The 18,480-nt window shown below is 41.4% G+C and overlaps 2 protein-coding genes across 3 annotated transcripts in view; both read right to left on the minus strand.

Moving 5' to 3' along the window:
- LOC124129589 overlaps positions 1 to 11,077 on the minus strand; it is a 63,919-nt gene extending 52,842 nt beyond the window's left edge. For both annotated transcript variants that reach the window (XM_048399743.1, XM_048399741.1), the window contains exons 1-4: positions 8,772 to 11,077; positions 3,066 to 3,217; positions 1,444 to 2,821; positions 1,094 to 1,245 (exon numbers count right to left, since the gene is read on the minus strand). In XM_048399743.1, coding sequence (XP_048255700.1) covers positions 1,094 to 1,245; positions 1,444 to 2,821; positions 3,066 to 3,217; positions 8,772 to 8,901 — 1,812 coding nt within the window. In that variant the 5' untranslated portion in view covers positions 8,902 to 11,077. The remainder of the gene's footprint in view (positions 1 to 1,093; positions 1,246 to 1,443; positions 2,822 to 3,065; positions 3,218 to 8,771) is intronic.
- A 97-nt stretch (positions 11,078 to 11,174) lies between these two features.
- Positions 11,175 to 15,171, minus strand: LOC124138831 (N-glycosidase Npun_R5314-like). The gene is made up of 3 exons (XM_046505713.2): positions 14,738 to 15,171; positions 13,124 to 13,275; positions 11,175 to 12,066 (listed from the first exon to the last, which is right to left on the minus strand). The coding sequence occupies exons 1-3, from the start codon at positions 15,045 to 15,047 to the stop codon at positions 11,854 to 11,856; spliced, it is 675 nt and encodes a 224-aa protein (XP_046361669.1). The 5' UTR covers positions 15,048 to 15,171; the 3' UTR covers positions 11,175 to 11,853.
- Between the last annotated feature and the right edge of the window lie 3,309 nt (positions 15,172 to 18,480).

The raw sequence follows: 18,480 nt of genomic DNA on the forward strand, positions 1-18,480 counted from the left end.
CACGTGTCTGAAACTTAAATTTCACTATTTATAGGGTAGGGGAACTGCAGCAACATGTAAAGCACTCTTTCCTTCTGGTATCTGGACAAATTTGGGTTCATGAAACTATGAGACTGAATATGGTGGCGCTTAACTTTTGTGTATTTGTATATTATTTCTGGCCATCTTTATTATAACATACACAAATATAGTAAGCGGTCTTTTCCAGGTTTTTTAAGGTGGCACTGGAAAACATATGGTTTTGTTGCTTGATAATGAGTGTAAAAGACTTCAGCTGTCACAGATTTGAAAACAACCTTGGTCAGTGACACCATAGTGTTTGTGGAACGTCTTCTTCACTTCTTTAGCCTTAACATTATCACGATGACATCTACGAATGGGTAGTGTATTTAAGTTTGTTGCTTAACGCCGCAATATCCAAGCTACATGACGTCAGGCTGTAACTAATCTAATCACAACCAGACAATCCTGTGATTCATACTAAAAACGACGATCCACGCAATTTGGGTACGGTGACACGCCATCATCTACACGATCCATTTAGTGGCCTCACACAACCACTTCTCGAGAACAGTTCTAACCCGTAATAACTATGTGTTCTCAGTTTAGTCTTACGATCAGCAATGGGAGTGCTGGCGACACATTGTACACCGGTACCCATGGAGCTAGAATGGGTATACAAAATACATTAAATATGTTAGACATATAAACAAGTTTCCAGTTATAATACCGAACAGCCGTGATGCCTTTATCTCAACCCACTTGAATGTTCGGATAGCCTAGTGGTTAAAGCGTTCACTTGCCCCGCCGAAGACCTGGGTTCGATTCCCCACATGGGTACAATGTGTGAAGCCCATTTCTGGTGTCCACCGCCGTGATATTAATGAAATATCGCTACAAGCGGCGTAAAACGATACTCACTCACTCACTCACTTAGACCGCACTGACAAACCAAGGGTCATAATAGGACAAATCTGCCGGATCCTGGCAGTGCTTATTATGAGCCTAGCATTCCATGTTAGTTTTATTCCTAAACCAACAAGTTGCGGTAATTTTCGCCTTCAGAGGACCATTGTATGAACATTAAACAAACCTTAGCCTCCGTGGCCCGGTCAACGACCTCTATGAAGTGCTTCTTCCATACTTCGAATTTGAATTCTGGAATCTGCCGACCGTATCGCTTCTGTTGCACAGGGTTAGATGTATCCATGATCTTCCGTTCCATTTCTTTGTTTTCGAATATAACTGCAACCACAAGTCAACACTTGTTTGGGGGTGGACAGTGAATACAGGGACTGACACATGTTGAATACAGGGACTGACACATGTTGAATACAGGGACTGACACATGTTGAATACAGCTAAATGATTCCTGATTCAAAAACTGTAAATGTAACTTGTGAAATGAAATTGTTTCAGAAGAACAGAATATGTCGTATTTACCTGTCTTCTGATACATCATGTACTGTTCAGCACAGTTGAACGTTGTTCCGTCTATGGTGAAGGTGGCTGGGTGATGTTGGCTGAATGGCGATTGGTTGCCGAAAAAAAGGATGAATTTGTCCTGGTTAGGCATTTCTGTGTAGGATGTTTTGGTGTGTTTTAGACCCATGTTTCTTCTTCCATGTTTGTTCCAGTTGTAATCTGTTTGCTCTTGTGTCATTTTTCGTTTTGGACGAGACGTTGGTTCGGTTTCTTCTAATTGTGGCATCTCTTCGGTAACTTTCTGCCAGTCCGACCTCCTTTCTGACTCTTTGTATTCTCCTGCCTCTGTCACTGGTTGTCCTCTCTTTTCCCACTCTACCTCTGAGCGATCTCTCCAATTTTGGTCCTCCCAACCGTCGTTGTTCTCTCTGTGACCCACCTCTAGCCCTCGCCAACCTCTACCATCCTGCCTATAACTTCCATGGGTCGCTGGTCTTTCTAAGTCTTGGTTCTTGCCTTTCACGCCCTGTCTATACCTACTCTGGGACGTGGGCCCTTCTACCCCGCGGTCTTTCGAATCCCCACCCTGCTCCTGGTATGCCCGGCTCGTCTTCCCCTCCGTCCTTTGGCTCGCCCCTCCCCCACCTTGTCTCAAGCTTCCCCGGCTCGCGTGTCCCTCTACCACATGGCTGTTCCCTCCCCCATCCTGGCTCATGCTATCCCGGACCGTGTCTCCCCCTGCCCGGTGGCTGTTCCCTTTCCTACCGTGCCTCTTGCGATCACGGTTCGCCTGTCCCTGTAACCCATGGCTGTTCCCTATCCCACCCTGCCTCAAGCTATCCCGACTCAACTGTCCCTCTGTCTTATGGCTGTTCCCTATTGTACCATGCCTCACGCTATCTCGGCTCACCTGACCCTCTACCACATGGCTGTTCTCTATCCCACCCTGTCTTTTGCTATCCAGACTCGTGTGTGCCTTTACAACATGGCTGTTCCCTATTCCATGCTGTCTCTTGCTATCCCAGCTCGCTTGTTCCCCGGCCCCGATGCTGTTCCCCCCTCCACCCTGTCTCATGTTATCCCGGCTCACCTGTCCCTCTTCTACATGGCTGTTCCCTATCCCATCCTGTCTCATGCTATCTCGGCTCACCTGTCCCTCTACCCTTTGATCTTGACCATCGCCACCCTCCTCCAACCTGTTCTCCATCAGTTTGTCCCTGATTTTAGTAAGAGTAAAACCAAGTACGTTATCTCCTTTCCACTCCTTCATGACCCAAGCTTTACGGTTTTGCTCAGACAGACCAATACTCCAGAACCTGTCTTTAGTAGTGGCATACACCAGTGTTCTTGGGAATGTAGCAAGCAGCTGTTCCTTCAAGTCAGGATTCTGTGTGAACTGACAACAAAGGGTGACGTGTTACACAGATATTTTTGTTGCGGACCAACTTCAAAACTCATTCACCCAGTCTGTATTTGGCCAGCAATTAACCACTGTACAATCATTGGGAATTTCATCCCTAATTATCCAGTGTATCAAATCACCCCTCTATTATTCTACATTGTACTATTTTATTATCATAAATAATAGAATAGAGATGTGATACACAGAATAATCGAGGTGTGGACACTTCAGTTCTCACCTTTTCCTGGAGGGCGAGTTCAGCAACTTTAATCCTTTCCTTGTTCCAAGTGTGTGTATCAACGTTGCGGATATTATTTCCATAGCGTTCTATTTGTTTTAGATCGTTTGTTCCCATGATATCGATCGTCTGTTCCTTGTCCTTGAATAAATCTGTTGGAAATAATACCAAAAGAAGTGCTTTAATTTTCAAAATGAATGATACATCACAAACTGTCCCGCAATCTCATTATAATTATATATTAGTTCTCCCAACTGCTAAACAAAGATCTGATGACATCCCATTACAGGTAACGTCAGAACGACCTTTCGCGAACTTTGAATGACCAATGAACTGAGTAACAAGAAGTCGACATTAGCCAATCAGAAAGCAGCTCTCTCGGGGCTTTACGGTACTACATGTACTTTCAAACTGGTGATTTCCATTGCAGACTAGTTTGAAAAATATCGATTCAAAACTTAAAGACTGAACAAAAAAAACCTCTGTCTAATAATTGGCCGAGAATGTATGGTAGAGCATCCCACTGGCTAAAGAAAATCTCTTCTAGTCTCAAATGTTAATCCGATTGAAGCGAGAGATAGACCGTCATTTTGACAGAATCAGTCGTACAACCCGTAACTGTCGTTCGGAATACCCTGTGCTGAAGCCCTTCGAGTGCGATTAGAAAACACATTACGACTGTCACTTTCCTGATCTGGTAAGCGATAAAAGGTCGTTCTGGCGTGACCCGTAATGGGATGTCCTCAGATCTTTGTTTCGGGGTAGCGAGAACTAAGATCTGATTTAGTGTTTCTTCTTTGAAGGGCATAGTGCTTTTAAAATGGTTTGGGGACATATTGTCAAAAAAGTAATGAATAAATATATATGTCACTAATATAAGTGAACTATGAACGGTGATTTTTGATAAATTTACTCTTGTCATCATTTAACTCGTGTTAGTTCTTGTATAGAGGTTTTGGTACATAATCAGAACGATCAATCTTAAAGTGAGTGAGTGAGTTTGGTTTAACGCCGCTTTTAACAGTATTCCAGTTATATCACGGTGTGTCAGCTTAATGTGGGAGGAAAGCCCGAAGTGATGCAGGTCTCAGACGTTTACCACTTCGATGAAACCCATGAGCACTGGTATCGTGCTGACAAACCTAGAAACATAATTGGAGCGAACCGGGATTCGAACCCACAATCATAGGTTTCTGGCATGCAAAAGGGACGCAACTCTGCACAGCGAATCGCGGCGCCTTAGACGACTGGGCCACCCGTGCCCCCCAATCCTAAAGAAGCATTTAGGCAGGGGATTAGCTGTGCACTGGGCCATATAGTTTGTTGCTGTGAGCTGTAGACGTTTTGAGATGATACCGCTTAATCTTAAACGACATAGATTGGGGTACTAGGGACCTATCCTGGCCCGGAATCCCCTGGGAGTAAATCCCATTCGAAGGCAAAAGTGGTAATAGGGTTTACCGACCGACTTCGAAAAGACCAGTCTCGTGGGACGTGCGGGCTGGATAGGTCAGCAATATTCTAGCTATATGACCACGGTCTGTAAATTATCAAATCTGGTCAAAGACAAACATGTGACCGATATCATGAGCATCGATCCACGCATTTAGGTTACGATGCCATGGTACGCAATCAACCAAGTCACCGAGCTTGATCAAACTTATCCATTAAGTGTGTGAGTGAGTATGGTTTTACGCCGCTTTTAGCAATATCCCAGCACTATCACGGCGGGGGACACCATAAATGGGCTTCACACATTGTACCCATGTCGGGAATCGAACCCGGGTCTTCGGCGTGACGTTATCCATTAAGACGCCTCGTGCGACAAACCTATCTTTTTACGCGTTGGATGGTATATAAACAAAGCTAAATAATACAATGGAATTGAAAAAAACCCGACTTGTCCATGTGTGCGAACATTCTATTGTGGCTGTAATGTATACGACAGCCACGCCTGGACAGACACGAGCAGGCTTGATTCATTCAAATGCCACTTTGTGTTTTTTTCTACTAACTCAAATCAGAGACCATATATCAATATATTGGCATCATACGTCAACACTTGCATGTTTCCGTAACCTTCAACAAGGCTCTTCTCAATCTCGAAGGCAGCCATGCGTAGAAACCGCGCAAGCCAATCAGAATGCGCGTCAGGATATGGGTAGTTCGATCAATATAATCACGAGTATTTAAATTAATTTTGGCAATACCAGGGTATGAAACTCCCCAAAATTTCAGCCAGACCACAGGACTGGCTAGCTGAAATACTTGCCAGCCCTGACCAAAACCTGCCTGCCCACTATAATCATATGTTTCTCAGGATAAGCTAACGGGGTTTCTTTTTGGTTACATTTTATCATTCATCTTTACATGTGAATTAATGCTTATCATCGGGAAATATTTAGAATATTTTCATATATGAAATATAACCCGACCGTCGGGCAGGGGGATTTGAAAATCTGGCAGCCCGAGTTGAAATCAACCCGTCTCGGACGGTCGGGCAGGCAGGTATTTCGAACACTGGCAATACGCATTTGTCTAAAAATGTGGGAAATACAGATTGTCGGTTCCACAATGCAGTGTATACAGAGAACAGAATTGTGTTATATTAATTGATGTTGTTACTTGTTGGTTGAGTAGGAGTTAAATGTACACGTGAGTTTGCTTACATTCAGGAACGACTCCCTTGACTGCGACATTCGTTCATTTTAGCCATAGCAAGTCTTAGCTTTCCAAAACTATATTAATAATATGTGTAATACCCTTTTTGATAATATACCAAGAGATTACCAATGTATCAAAGTGATTAACTATCACCGATTTCAAAACAAAATCTAGAAGTACCTGTTGTATATGTTGTATTGAAATATTAGAGTTTGTATAGTGAACATGTTACTATAGAGACGGCTGAATTTGATCACGTCACTTAGATTGTTTCAATTTGACGACATTCATGATTCATGTCCAAAGTACAGAAAATGTATGTCAGTTTAGATAAGTTTAGAGGTGTGTACCAATGATACATTAATTTAAAAAAAATATCTATAGCTATGACTTTGTCAGATATCACACTGGGGTATAAACTTAATGTATATCATAGCTCGCCTGTTAACACTTATATGTTATGATATGTGAGACAAGCCATTTTTCCATAACTAGTACTTTACAGTGATGGTTAACCTTGTTTTGTTAACCAATTAATATGGGGATTAATAATATCAAAATTAGACCAGAGGTAAGTAAAATATATGTTAAAAGGATTTGATTCCCATAATTATATACTTGGTGATTATCTGGTTTTCTAATTTACACCTACACCCATACTATGTGCGTCAGATCCCAGTCACATACCTTTATTATATTATATAGAGAAATGAACAAAAATACATGTTGTTAAAAAACATCGAAGCCTCAATAAACATTGATACAAGTGTATGATAGTTGGTTTTCCACAAATCATACACCCAAAGACATATAAGATTTTTGTAAAAGAACACTCACACTCTGACATATTTAAAGGAAGTTATCGTTTAAGTATCAGCATTAAATACTTACATCAACTGTAAATGGAAATCAAATGGGTGACCAACATATATCTAGCATGATTAAACATGTAAGAGACTATATTATACCCGAGCTGTATATTATATATAAAGCATATTCTTTGTACTCAGTTTGTACCGTCGTTAAATTGGTTGATAAGGTTCTAAATGTTTTTTCTCTTAACACCTTAAATTTGAGCGATATTTGGATATTCAAGTTTGTTTGTTTGTTGTTTTCGGCCACACTCAATACATCCCAAGTGTATGAAGGCAACCAGTGACTGACATTGTGAGCAATGATCCACGCCGTCGGGGTACGAAGCCAAGTGATCGTGTCTGACCACCACATCCATTGTGTCCATCCTTCAAAAGGATATCTTATAAAATGGGTATACTATCTGTCAACGCGGTCCATGAAGAGAGAACGGTATTTCAGTCATGAATTAAACACTTATCAAATTACCGTTTCAAGCAAGGAAAGGACAAATCAAAACTGCCACTGTTAACTGAATCAGCCAAATTCCACATTGTAACCACCCGATCCACAGAAGGGGCTTTAACCAACAACATGGTGTAACTACCTGCCACAGAATTAGTGTGTGTGTGTGTGTGTGTGTGTGTGTGTGTGTGTGTGTGTGTGTGCGTGTGCGTGCGCGCGTGTGTGTGTGTGCGCGTGTGTGTGTGTGTGTGGAGAGAGAGGGAGAGAGAGAAATTGCAAATCATTTTCGTAAAAGATAATAGGATACATTCATGTTGCAGCACGTTACTGAAAAGCCATTTATGAGTTTCACTTTCGTTTCCAGATAAACCATTAAAACAAATATCCAACTGATCATCAGTTCAAAACTCCGTACAGAGGTATGTGAATATCAACACATATTCGGTCATTGTGGAGTATATAACTGATATTACGTTTTTACTATGTGATACGCAGTTACATCACTCTTAGGCCCGTGAAGATTTCGGGGTAGAATAGGTCTTCAGTAACCCATGCTTGCCGTAAAAGGTGACTATGCTTGTCGTAAAAGGCGACTTACGGGATCGGGTGGTCAGGCTCCAGACAATCCAGTGATTAATGTAATGAGCATCGATCCGCGCAATTGGGATCGATGACATGCATCAACCAAGTCAGCGAGCCTGAACACCCGATCCCGTTAGTCGCCTTTTACGACAAGCATAGTCGCCTCACTCTTAGGGACCCACTGTTTTCGACCAGATTTTAATTTACTATCAACGTCACCACACCGTCACCGTTTGACCCTTCAGCATGTCTAGTCACCTATGAAAACCCAAACATGCCAGTTTAGCATCACATGAAGTACTTATGCTATCAGAATCAGTGGAAAATGCGGTCTTCGAAGGGCAATTGTTTTTGAATTGATTCCATGCAGCATTGCCACCTGTTTTGAGTTCCCGTCTTGTGAGCACATTTTAAGTTTGATATTTGTTCATAAACACCTCATAGCTAGTTTAAGGGTTTGAATAGAAGGGGACTGGGGTTTTCGCAAGCTTCCCAAAAAGGGTTAATTGCTTGAACATATTTGCCTATCATATCAGATTGACCTAGTGGCTGGTAAAAATAGACGCCAACCAGTGACGAGAGAACCGTACTACAGGGTCCTGAACATTTATTATTGAAGGGGTTCATATATTAGGGCAAATATGTAATTTCTGTTGATGATTTTTGGTAAAACAAAACTGAAACACTAAAGCAATTATGAAGGCAGTTAATAAATATGTTCATTCGATCACAAAAATGCTAGATTAATGGCATACTTGACCACCAATCCACTGTATTAAAGACGTTACGTCTTGCGGGAGAGTGCGAACTTTGCGATGATCCCTTAAGGGCGACTATGTCATAACATTATTTAACGGATGTGTAGAATTGTACCGCGAAGAAGTTAAATGTGTCAGCCTAATAACGTAATCCAGTGTATTACAAATAGCCACAAGGTCTTGTCTACCTGCTTATGTACATTTAAATCAATTATTTTACTGGCTCTTCTTTAAAATTTTAATCTCGTTACACCGAAATGTCTAATCACAAAGGACATCAGCCAATTTGGTCATGTATAGGCATGTTTTTCATTTGACTTTCCATTGCTTCGAATACAGACAAGATACTGATAAATCATGAACAATGATTCAGCGTTAATCTCACCTGCCTTCCGATACATAACATACTGTAGAACACAGTTGAACGTTTTCCCCTGTATGGCGAATGGAGCTGCATATTGAAGGCTGAATGGCGAGTCGTTTGAGAATAACTCAAAACTGTCTTCAGCGGCCATATTTGTGTGTAATGAAAAGAAGACTAGCGGACAGTACGCTTCTCACTAAGACTCAAAATCCTATTTTCGCTTTCGCATTTTCTCTTATCGAACCAGTTAATGTTACTTTAATCAGTTTTCGCTTCTTATCAGTCCTACATTGTAGGGTTACATTTATAAAAATTAGTCATGATATCTCCAAGACATGAATCGATCATTTGTTTTGAAATTTATTCCGAAAAAAACCTGATCTTGCTCGCGTCTGTATTTCGGAGAAGTTATGACACTTCCGGATTTGGGGAAAACCCAAAGGGAAGTAACTCTGTTCTCCAAGCCTTTCTGCTTCACCCAACCAAGTTGATTAGTACAAAACAGGGTCGCGTCTTGACTGTTGGGCGCCCTCACGGTCTCCGGACAGTGTGGACAAGACTCACAGGCAGTATTCTTTTCAGTATGTCTGTTATCTGGTTCTTATTATTCTGTGTTTGTGATCAAATAACCTTTGGGGACAAGATTTATCACAGTTTGTCAAAGAAAAAAAGGAATCAATTGATTTGATTCAAACACGAATATATATTTGAGCCCATGTTTCAAATACACAATGTGATTAATTTGTTGAAAATGCCAATGGACTTGACATCCATAAAAAATTAACGGACTCCAAACAACAAATCGTGCCTCAAAAACTGATGCAATTATTCTCTCAAATAGAAAACATTTTAAAGAACAATTAATGACATGACATGAGTGAGTATGGTTTCACCCCGCTTTTAGCAATATTCAAGCAATATCACAGCGAGGAACACCAGAAATGGGCTTCAAACATTGTACCAATGTCGGGAAGTGAACTCAGGTCTTCGGCATGACAACTAAAGGCTTTAACCACTAGGCTACCCCACATGATGTAAAGTATATTAGGGAGGGGTATGAAGAATTTGTAATGACACCGCTGCCGTTTTTCCTGAACTAGTATGTTGGTGTTTGTCGTTTCATGTTACTCTCCGCAATATTTCAGCTGTATCACAATGGGACAACCACGTTGAGTGAGTGAGTTGGGTTTAACGCTGCTTTTAACAGTATTTCAGTTGTTGTTTTTTTATCACAGCCTGTTATCTTGATGTGGGAGTAAAGCCCAGAGTGATGCTTTGGTGAAACCCACGGGATATTGGGTATGGTGCTGACGAACCTAGAAACAAAATCAGGGCAAACCAATATTCGAACCTATGATAATTGGTTTCTGGCATGCTAGAGGAATGCAACTCTTCACTGCTAACTTGGGCACCTTAGACGACTTGACCGTGGGACCCTCCAACTCGATGAGTCAGTTATGTTTTGTTTAAGACAAATTAGATTACACTTTGATTCAAAGTCAAAAGCAAATGGAAACAACTTGCATAGGTAAAAAAAGGTTTCATGCCTGCCACCAGGTGGGGCTGAGTCTTGATATTGCCATGTGAACAAAACTTGAACCAGTGTGGATACCTGCCTGTGCTGACTAAGGTCCTATTGAGTAAGGTGAAACGGGGTTTAACATTGTGCTCAAAGTTATTGCACTCATATAGCTATGTGCATGCACATGTGAATGTGTGTGGCTGCTTGTACTAGTCCAGACTAATACATGATTTATAATACTAGCCCACTGAGATATTATGTTGCAGTTCAACATTGATACACTGTATACTGACTCCAACTCCCTTTAATCCTGAGCACCAGGCATGGTAACATCTTTATGTATGATGAGTCCTGTGATCGAACATCCCGGCCATCTTTTAGACATTCCAGGGTCTTCCTTTGTCGAGTTTTCACATTTCAAATGAGAACTTTATCAAAATATATTTCTAAGTATAGTCTGGCATGGAAGCCACCAGTTTGAAACTAGTGCTGCACATCCAAACACCAAAATAAAAACAATATGTGTGTTAGGCCTGGGACGAGTCCAAATTTACTACCCAGGTACCCACACCCCTCTTACCTGACCCTACCCGGGTACCTGCTGTTGGTGTCAAGAGATAGGTACAAAATCTCCGATTGGGAATAGTAGCCTTGTCTAGGTACACGTAGAAAACGATTGGGTCATGCATACACTGAAGTTGACTGAAGTTTTAGCTTTGTTCAAACATATATAAGTCAGAAGGAACCTGTTCATAGTCATAAAGAAATGTGAACATCAGAGACTTAAAATTGTTGTGTAACCATGTAGTTATATGGTGAATTTTTGTCATGAAACAATATATCACGTGACTAACCACAGCTCCGGATAGTCCTGTGGGTACCTGGGTCCTACTCAGTAGCCACCCGACCCGTGTACCCGAGTTACCCGTCCCAGTCTCTGGACTTCATTTGTATTTTATTTTTCATTTTGAAGATCTATATTTTTAAATAAGATAACTTTATTTCTGGGGCTAAATGTTAGTCTACCTATTGGTAAAAGCCATGAGTTTGGACACCTGAGAACACTTCAAAAAGCTCTTGTAACCGTGGTCATTATGACCTCAAGTTGGTCTCTTATTTTGAGCAGCAAGCATGTGGCTAAGAGAAGTCATTTTCTGCAGAAGTACTACAGCAAAAGTTCTTGTAAAGCAAAAGTTCCATGGTCTCAGGCCAGTCTCATACTTGGAACAGCGTGAGGCTACAAGAGGTCATGTACCACAGAGGTACTACTGCAAAACTTATGATTACATGCGACCCCTGAAGATTCCGGGGTAGAATAGGTCTTCAGCAACCCATGCTTGCCGTAACAGGCGACTATGCTTGTCGTAAAAGGCGACAAACGGGATCGGGTGGTCAGGCTCGCTGACTTGGTTAATACATGTCATCGATCCCAATTGTGTGGATCAATGCTCATGATATCAATCAATGGATTGCCTGGTCCAGACTCGATTATTTGCAGACTGCCGTCATATAGCTGGAATATTGCTGAGTGCGGCATTAAACAACAACCCCCCCCCCCCAAAAAAATATCATTACATGCTATCATATGAGTCCCTCCTTTTTCATCAACTTCTCCCGCACTCTTGTTAAGGCATGCCCCAAGTAGTTTGTCCCCCTCCAACTCCTCTCATCCCAGGCGTTGATGTGGTCCTCTGCATAGCCTATCCCCCATATAGTGTCCACCGGACTGGCCTCCACTAGAGTCTTAGGGTGTGTAGCAAACAGCTGTTTCTTCAGGTGCCCATTCTGACCAAACTGAAACAAATCAGATTATGTATTGTATGTACATTACTTTAAAGCCTCTCTGTTACTATTTGGCTTAGAGATTTTGTCCGAAAAATGATATGACGCCATCAACCAAGTCACCGAGCCTGACCACCTGATCGACCACGCCATCAACCAAGTCACCGAGCCTGACCACCTGATCGACCACGCCATCAACCAAGTCACCGAGCCTGACCACCTGATCGACCACGCCATCAACCAAGTCACCAAGCCTGACCACCTGATCAACCACGCCATCAACCAAGTCACCAAGCCTGACCACCTGATCAACCACGCCATCAACCCAGTCACCGAGCCTGACCACCTGATCGACCACGCCATCAACCAAGTCAACAAGCCTGACCACCTGATCGACCACGCCATCAACCAAGTCAACAAGCCTGACCACCTGATCGACCACGCCATCAACCAAGTCACAGAGCCTGACCACCTGATTGACCACACCATCAACCAAGTCACAGAGCCTGACCACCTGATTGACCACACCATCAACCAAGTCACAGAGCCTGACCACCTGATCGACCACACCATCAACCAAGTCACCGAGCGTGACCACCTGATCGACCACGCCATCAACCAAGTCACAAAGCCGGCCTCACCACCTGATCGACCACGCCATCAACCAAGTCACAGAGTCTGACCACCTGATCGACCACACCATCAACCAAGTCACAGAGCCTGACCACCTGATCGACCACACCATCAACCAAGTCACTGAGCCTGACCACCTGATCGACCACACCATCAACCAAGTCACCGAGCCTGACCACCTGATCAATTTGGTAGCCTCTTACGACCAGCACAGGACCAAGAATAACCCAGAATGCCTACAGGGTTCCAAAGCAGCAGCATCCAAAGCAGAGACATCTTTAAAGGAGGTATAAGTGAATGTTATTTTATGCCACAGTACTAGTGATACCAGCAATATCACAACAGCTGGACATAATCAACCCAAGGCCAGGATAACAATTGGTTGAATGACAGCATGAACAATGATCACGACTGAAATTAAGTATAATTTAAGTACCTTGGCTTCATTTGCCTCTTCTACAATTCTGTGGCAGTTCTTGTTCCACTTTTCATCATCCCAGTTCTTCACTTTCCGACCAAGGGACTTCTGCTCTTTTGGATCCTCTGACTTGAGAACTTCCGTAGCAATTTCCTTATCATCAAACAGCACTTGAATGGAAGAAATATCAAGATATTGATATCAACAAAAGACAATCATTAACAAAACATGTGGACTTTCAATATCTCAGATTTTTTGTTCTGATGACGTAATTTGTAGAGGAGAACATGTACACATTGACAACTTAACTCCTCCAAACCACTCATATTGCCATGCTGTCTTCCACTATGTGTTGATGTAGAAAATGAATTCTGTGATGATGTATTTAGGTTACTTGGTACTTTCCCTCTTCCAGCCTTTGGATATTGCTTGATAGCTTTATTCAATTGGGACCCATGGCTGTCTCGACTAGAATAAAGTAAGACATGCCCAAAACAGATATATAATTGTGTAAATACATCTAATTTAGTATAGAATCGCTCTATAGACATGATGTATGGGTAAAGATAGTAGATTAGTAGTTACGAAGTATATTCAGTGTACTAAATATAAGATAGCTACACGTTAAATCACAAAGAACAATGAAGAAGGAAGCACGGTTTATTTCATGACAAAGCACTGTTCCATCATGACATTATTTCTGGAGGTCTGAACATGTGCTCACAACTTGACCAGGGTTAATTTTGAGATGCAAGTGTTAATGAGAGGTTCCCCATAGATGTAGCTGGGCACTGCAGATGAACACAATTGTACACAAATGTGGGAGAGATATGACAGTCTGTGGAAAGATGGACTTGTCCGACACTGCTGGGGTTGGATTGCATTAATGGAGTGATCTTTACTTAAATACGGGTGAATATTTACTAATTTATTAACATAGTCAAAGAGGCTGTACGGAATGTTGATATATCATGTAAGAAATAAACGACTCGTGGTCGATCGTACAATAAAACACTGCAGGGAGAATATATGACTCGGGGCTGTGCCCCTAATGGTATATTCTTCCTGCAGTGTTTTAAGGTACGATAAACAACGACCATGAGTCGTTTTTTTCATAAATACAGTGATCTAATACTTGTAATCAAGCAATCTTTATTTCAACCTATACCCAAAGAACAACATGGTTTTTCGCACTTTGTACAATGCCAAACTGGTCCAACAAACCAGACCGCCTCCGTGGTCTAGTGGTAGAGCATCCGCCCGGAGAGCGGAAGGTCCGGGGTTCGATCCCCGGCCGCGTCATACCAAAAGATGTTAAAAGATGGTACTTGTTATTACCCTGTCTGGCGCTCGGCATTATGGGGCTAAAACAAGGACTGGTCGGCTCGGCTCAGAGTCAGTATACTGTGTCTGAGTGGGATATTCATGTTAAACTGCGGTATGGTATCTCAGTGAGCTAGCACTATAAATCGGCATCAGTCCGGACTAGTAGTACAAGCAGCCACACAAACACACACACGTACATGCACGTCGCTATATAAGTTCAATAATCTTGGACGTGACTTTAAACCCCATTTCACCTCACCTCCAACAAACCAGTAAAAATATTTCTTAAAATTAAGATTAGTCTACCTGCTTTCTGGTACATCATGTACTGCTCAGCACAGTTGTATTCCTGACCATCGACTTTGAAATTTACTGGGTACCACTGACTGTAAGGAGAGTGAATTTTCCAGAAGTATTCATATTTTTGTTTCGCCTCCTTGAGAGAAGTTGCTCCACCGATGCTTTCTTCAGCAGGTGCGCTGGCGGACCGGCTTTCGATTTTCGGGTTCATGTTTGCAGTCGACATCGTTAATGATACGTGGAATGGAAAGTATACATCCTTTTTTATATATCGATTGGTATATACAGATAGTTGTCGCAACACAGAGTTATACATGAATCATTCTTTCTGATCATGTTGCAATCCCGAAAGTGGGTCGTTTGGTCGTCGCTATGTTTTGGTCGCGTCAGTATAGGGACGTACCGTATTCGACGTAATAAGCGCCCAGGGGGCGCTCAAAATTAGAAACAGGGGGCTCTTATTAGAATATAATTTTGGTGAATGAGTTGAAAGATCGTAAGTTTGTGGTTTAGGCTGACAGCCTGAAATGATACAAAAGAAAAGTCTGTGCATATTAGACACGCCAGATATATTTTTCCGGAATTGAATTTCCCGTAATTAAGGGTGCATATAACACGCGAAGGGTCCTAATTGGGATTGTTCACTAGCCAATATATTAGCAAATATCGCCGTGGGCGCTTATTACGTCGAATACGGTTAACTGACTCGATCCAATGTTTTCAATATCAACCAGAATTCCTAACACTGTGCTGTGTAGGGTTCGCTGATGTGATTGGCTTAGCATGCAAAGTAATGTGTGGAGTAAGGGATAACTCAAACTGACATGTGCACGTTCACTTTGAAATTCTATTGTTCAAGTTAGAAAAAATAATGTTTTGAGTTGATGCACTTATTTGAATATTTTTCAATTTTAAGTCAATATTCTACCAAATAGTTATATATAAATATCCATTTGGTTTTCACCCAAAATGAAAACAAATAGCTCCATCCAGACATAAAATATATTCATATTAAAAGTATGTTCTTTTTAATAGCATCTGCTGTAGATTACAAAGATTAATTTTATGTATTTTCGAATGTCAGCTGTCTTTAATTTTTCATTTGACCAATCACCGAAAAAAATAACTGACGTATTTGACGTAATAAGCGCCCAGGGCTCTCTCAAAATAAGAACATCATTCCAGAATATATATGTTTTCTTTTATTCATCCCACACACAATACATAACTGACAGTACTAACTTTTACCATCAATCGTTTGGCAAAAATAATCTGAAACAAGGACACACCATTGTTTAAAATAGTTCAGGAATGGAAATTAGCAATGTTAATAGATATCTAAGGGCTAGAAGAATTTCAAACTTTTGGGATGGGTGTTGTTACATGTTATCTCTATTCATGCTTGTAGACTAATTTCCATTGATGACATCATGATAGAGACCCGTGAAGATTCCGGGGTAGAATAGGTCTTCAACAACCCATGCTTGCCGTAAAAGGTGACTATGCTGTCGTAAAAGGCGACTAACAGGATCGGGTGGTCAGACTCGCTGACTTGGTTGATGCATGTCATCGTCTCCCAATTGCGTGGATCGATGCTCATGACATTAATCACTGGATTGTCTGGTCCAGACTCGATTATTTACAGACCGCCGTCATATGGCTGGAACATTGCTGAGAGCGGCGTTAAACAACAAACCAACCAACCAGCCAACCAATTTCCATCCCTGTACTTGCCTTCCAGTTTACAGTGGTCAGTGATATCATATGCTGAAATAACTGTGTCTTCAGTGTGCGGGTGTTGGTGAGAGATTCTGATTGTACATGCAGTTTATTGATGCAGTCAACTAAATAAATCATGGCAGCCTGTAATTAATTGAGGTCTGAGCGAGAAAAACGAATGTTGTCACTCTTTTTCTTTCACACTAGGCAATAACTACAATCAGTAAAAACAAATTCACCCACAGATACATTTGTCAGACAGTTCCCCAGTGTATGTCATCTCCATTCTGTTATGATCAATACCCAGGACCCAGCCACCAACACAGCTTCATTTCAAACCTCTCCTCCAGCTCAATTTCTGTCCCCCAAGACAGAAATGTGAACTATACTTAGCCATGTGGCATACGAATAGGGCTCAACACAAATCTATGGTGGTGTTTATCCTAACTGAATGAAGATGTCACACACTGGAGTATGCAGGTTTCTTGTACATGTGACTAAGTGTGTTGTGTAATATTCTCCTAGTTTGGTTGCATATTGATGTCCAAAGATATCACCAGTCAACTCTTTCACAAGTTTAATGGCATCCCTTTGCCTAACCAGATGTGTGGCCCAGTCGCCTAAGGCACTGCAATATGTCTATGAGTTGCATCAGGCATACCAGAAATCTACGACCCTGGGTACTAGATCCAGACTTGCCCCGATTTCTTCTTTTCAGCACAATACCCCGACAGCATTTTTCATCATGGTAAACGTCTAAGATCGGAATGAGTTGGGGCTTTCCTCCCACTTAGACCTGACACGCCTTGACATAACTGAACAAGAGTCATCAGAAGATGACAAATCCCCCCAGGCCCCACAAATTCGAAATAACAGTTCATCTGACTATAACTTTTAAGTCCAAGTTGATGAGAGAATTTCAATCTAATCTGTCTGTCCATATACAAGAGTAGTTATTGAGCTATCAAAACAATACGGTGGAATTGTGATTCGGATCTTTGTATTTCCATGTCAGGTACACACCACTATGAACAGAGTCAAAGTCAAACTTTTTGCCATGGAAAAGGAAAAAATATAAATTCTGAACACAACTAAGTAGCAAAAGGCACCATTTGACAACCTGGTCTTTGTGTGTGCAGTTTCAAGAAAGAGTACCTGTTGGTTTTAGAGATATTGTCCAGACAAGCACTACCCACAATGAACAGTGTCAAACTTGCTGCTGTGAAAGCGGAAAAAAATATAAATTCTAAACACCACTAAGTAGAAAAAGTCACCATTTGACAACCTGGTCTTTGTGTGTGCAAAGTGTCAGGAAAGAATACCTATTAGTTTTAGAAATATAGTCCGGACAAACACACCAATATGAACAGAGTCAAAGTCAAACTTGTTGCCAAAGAAACAGGAAATAATAACTTTTGTAAAATTCCTAAATAGCACAAGGCACTACTTCAGCCCTTGATTAATACAAATACCAAGTTTGGAAGAAAAATGTTGAATAGTGTTTTTTTAGTTCTGGTCTGGAAACAACACCTACCTCCGTTTCAGCTAAGTCTTAACTTGTTTCCATGGAAACAGTGAAAAATCGAATTTTGAAAGATTCCGCAAAAGCAAAAGGCACCACTCCAGTCCTTGGTCAATACATGTACCAGGTTTGGATGAAAAGTCTTTCACAGTTATCAAGTTGTGCTCTGGAAAAGACACTCCCCCTCTTCTCTGCCTCCTTTTGAGACAAAGTCCAAATTGTTTTCATAGAAATTGAGAAAATTAAAAAAGCCAAAAATCTGCAAATATCAAATGACACCACTTCAGGATCTGTTTGCAATATCTGCAAACTTTTGTTGAGAAATATAAAACGGTTTTAGAGTTACACTCCAGAAAGGAAATGATTAAGGACAGACAGACGAAGTGTCAACTATATCTCTGTTCAAAATGTTGTTTAATCAATGTCACTTTGCAAAGAAAACTGGTGTGTACATAGTTATTATGAACTGTGTGTGTGTGTGTTTGTGTGTGTGTGTGTGTGTGTGTGC

Source organism: Haliotis rufescens, unplaced genomic scaffold, assembly GCF_023055435.1.
Source record: "Haliotis rufescens isolate VD_foot unplaced genomic scaffold, xgHalRufe1.0.p SCAF_2, whole genome shotgun sequence".
Taxonomy (NCBI): Eukaryota; Metazoa; Mollusca; class Gastropoda; order Lepetellida; family Haliotidae; genus Haliotis; species Haliotis rufescens.

Bases quoted from the DNA above. Each gene is read 5' to 3' on its own strand.
- LOC124138831 (XM_046505713.2), bottom strand. From the start codon at position 15,047: ATGTATAACTCTGTGTTGCGACAACTATCTGTATATACCAATCGATAT. The intron at 13,276-14,737 runs GTAGACTAATCT...CTTCCATTCAAG, and splicing joins CATGATGTACCAGAAAGCAG to TGCTGTTTGATGATAAGGAA. The intron at 12,067-13,123 runs GTACTTAAATTA...GATTTGTTTCAG, and splicing joins AAGAGGCAAATGAAGCCAAG to TTTGGTCAGAATGGGCACCT.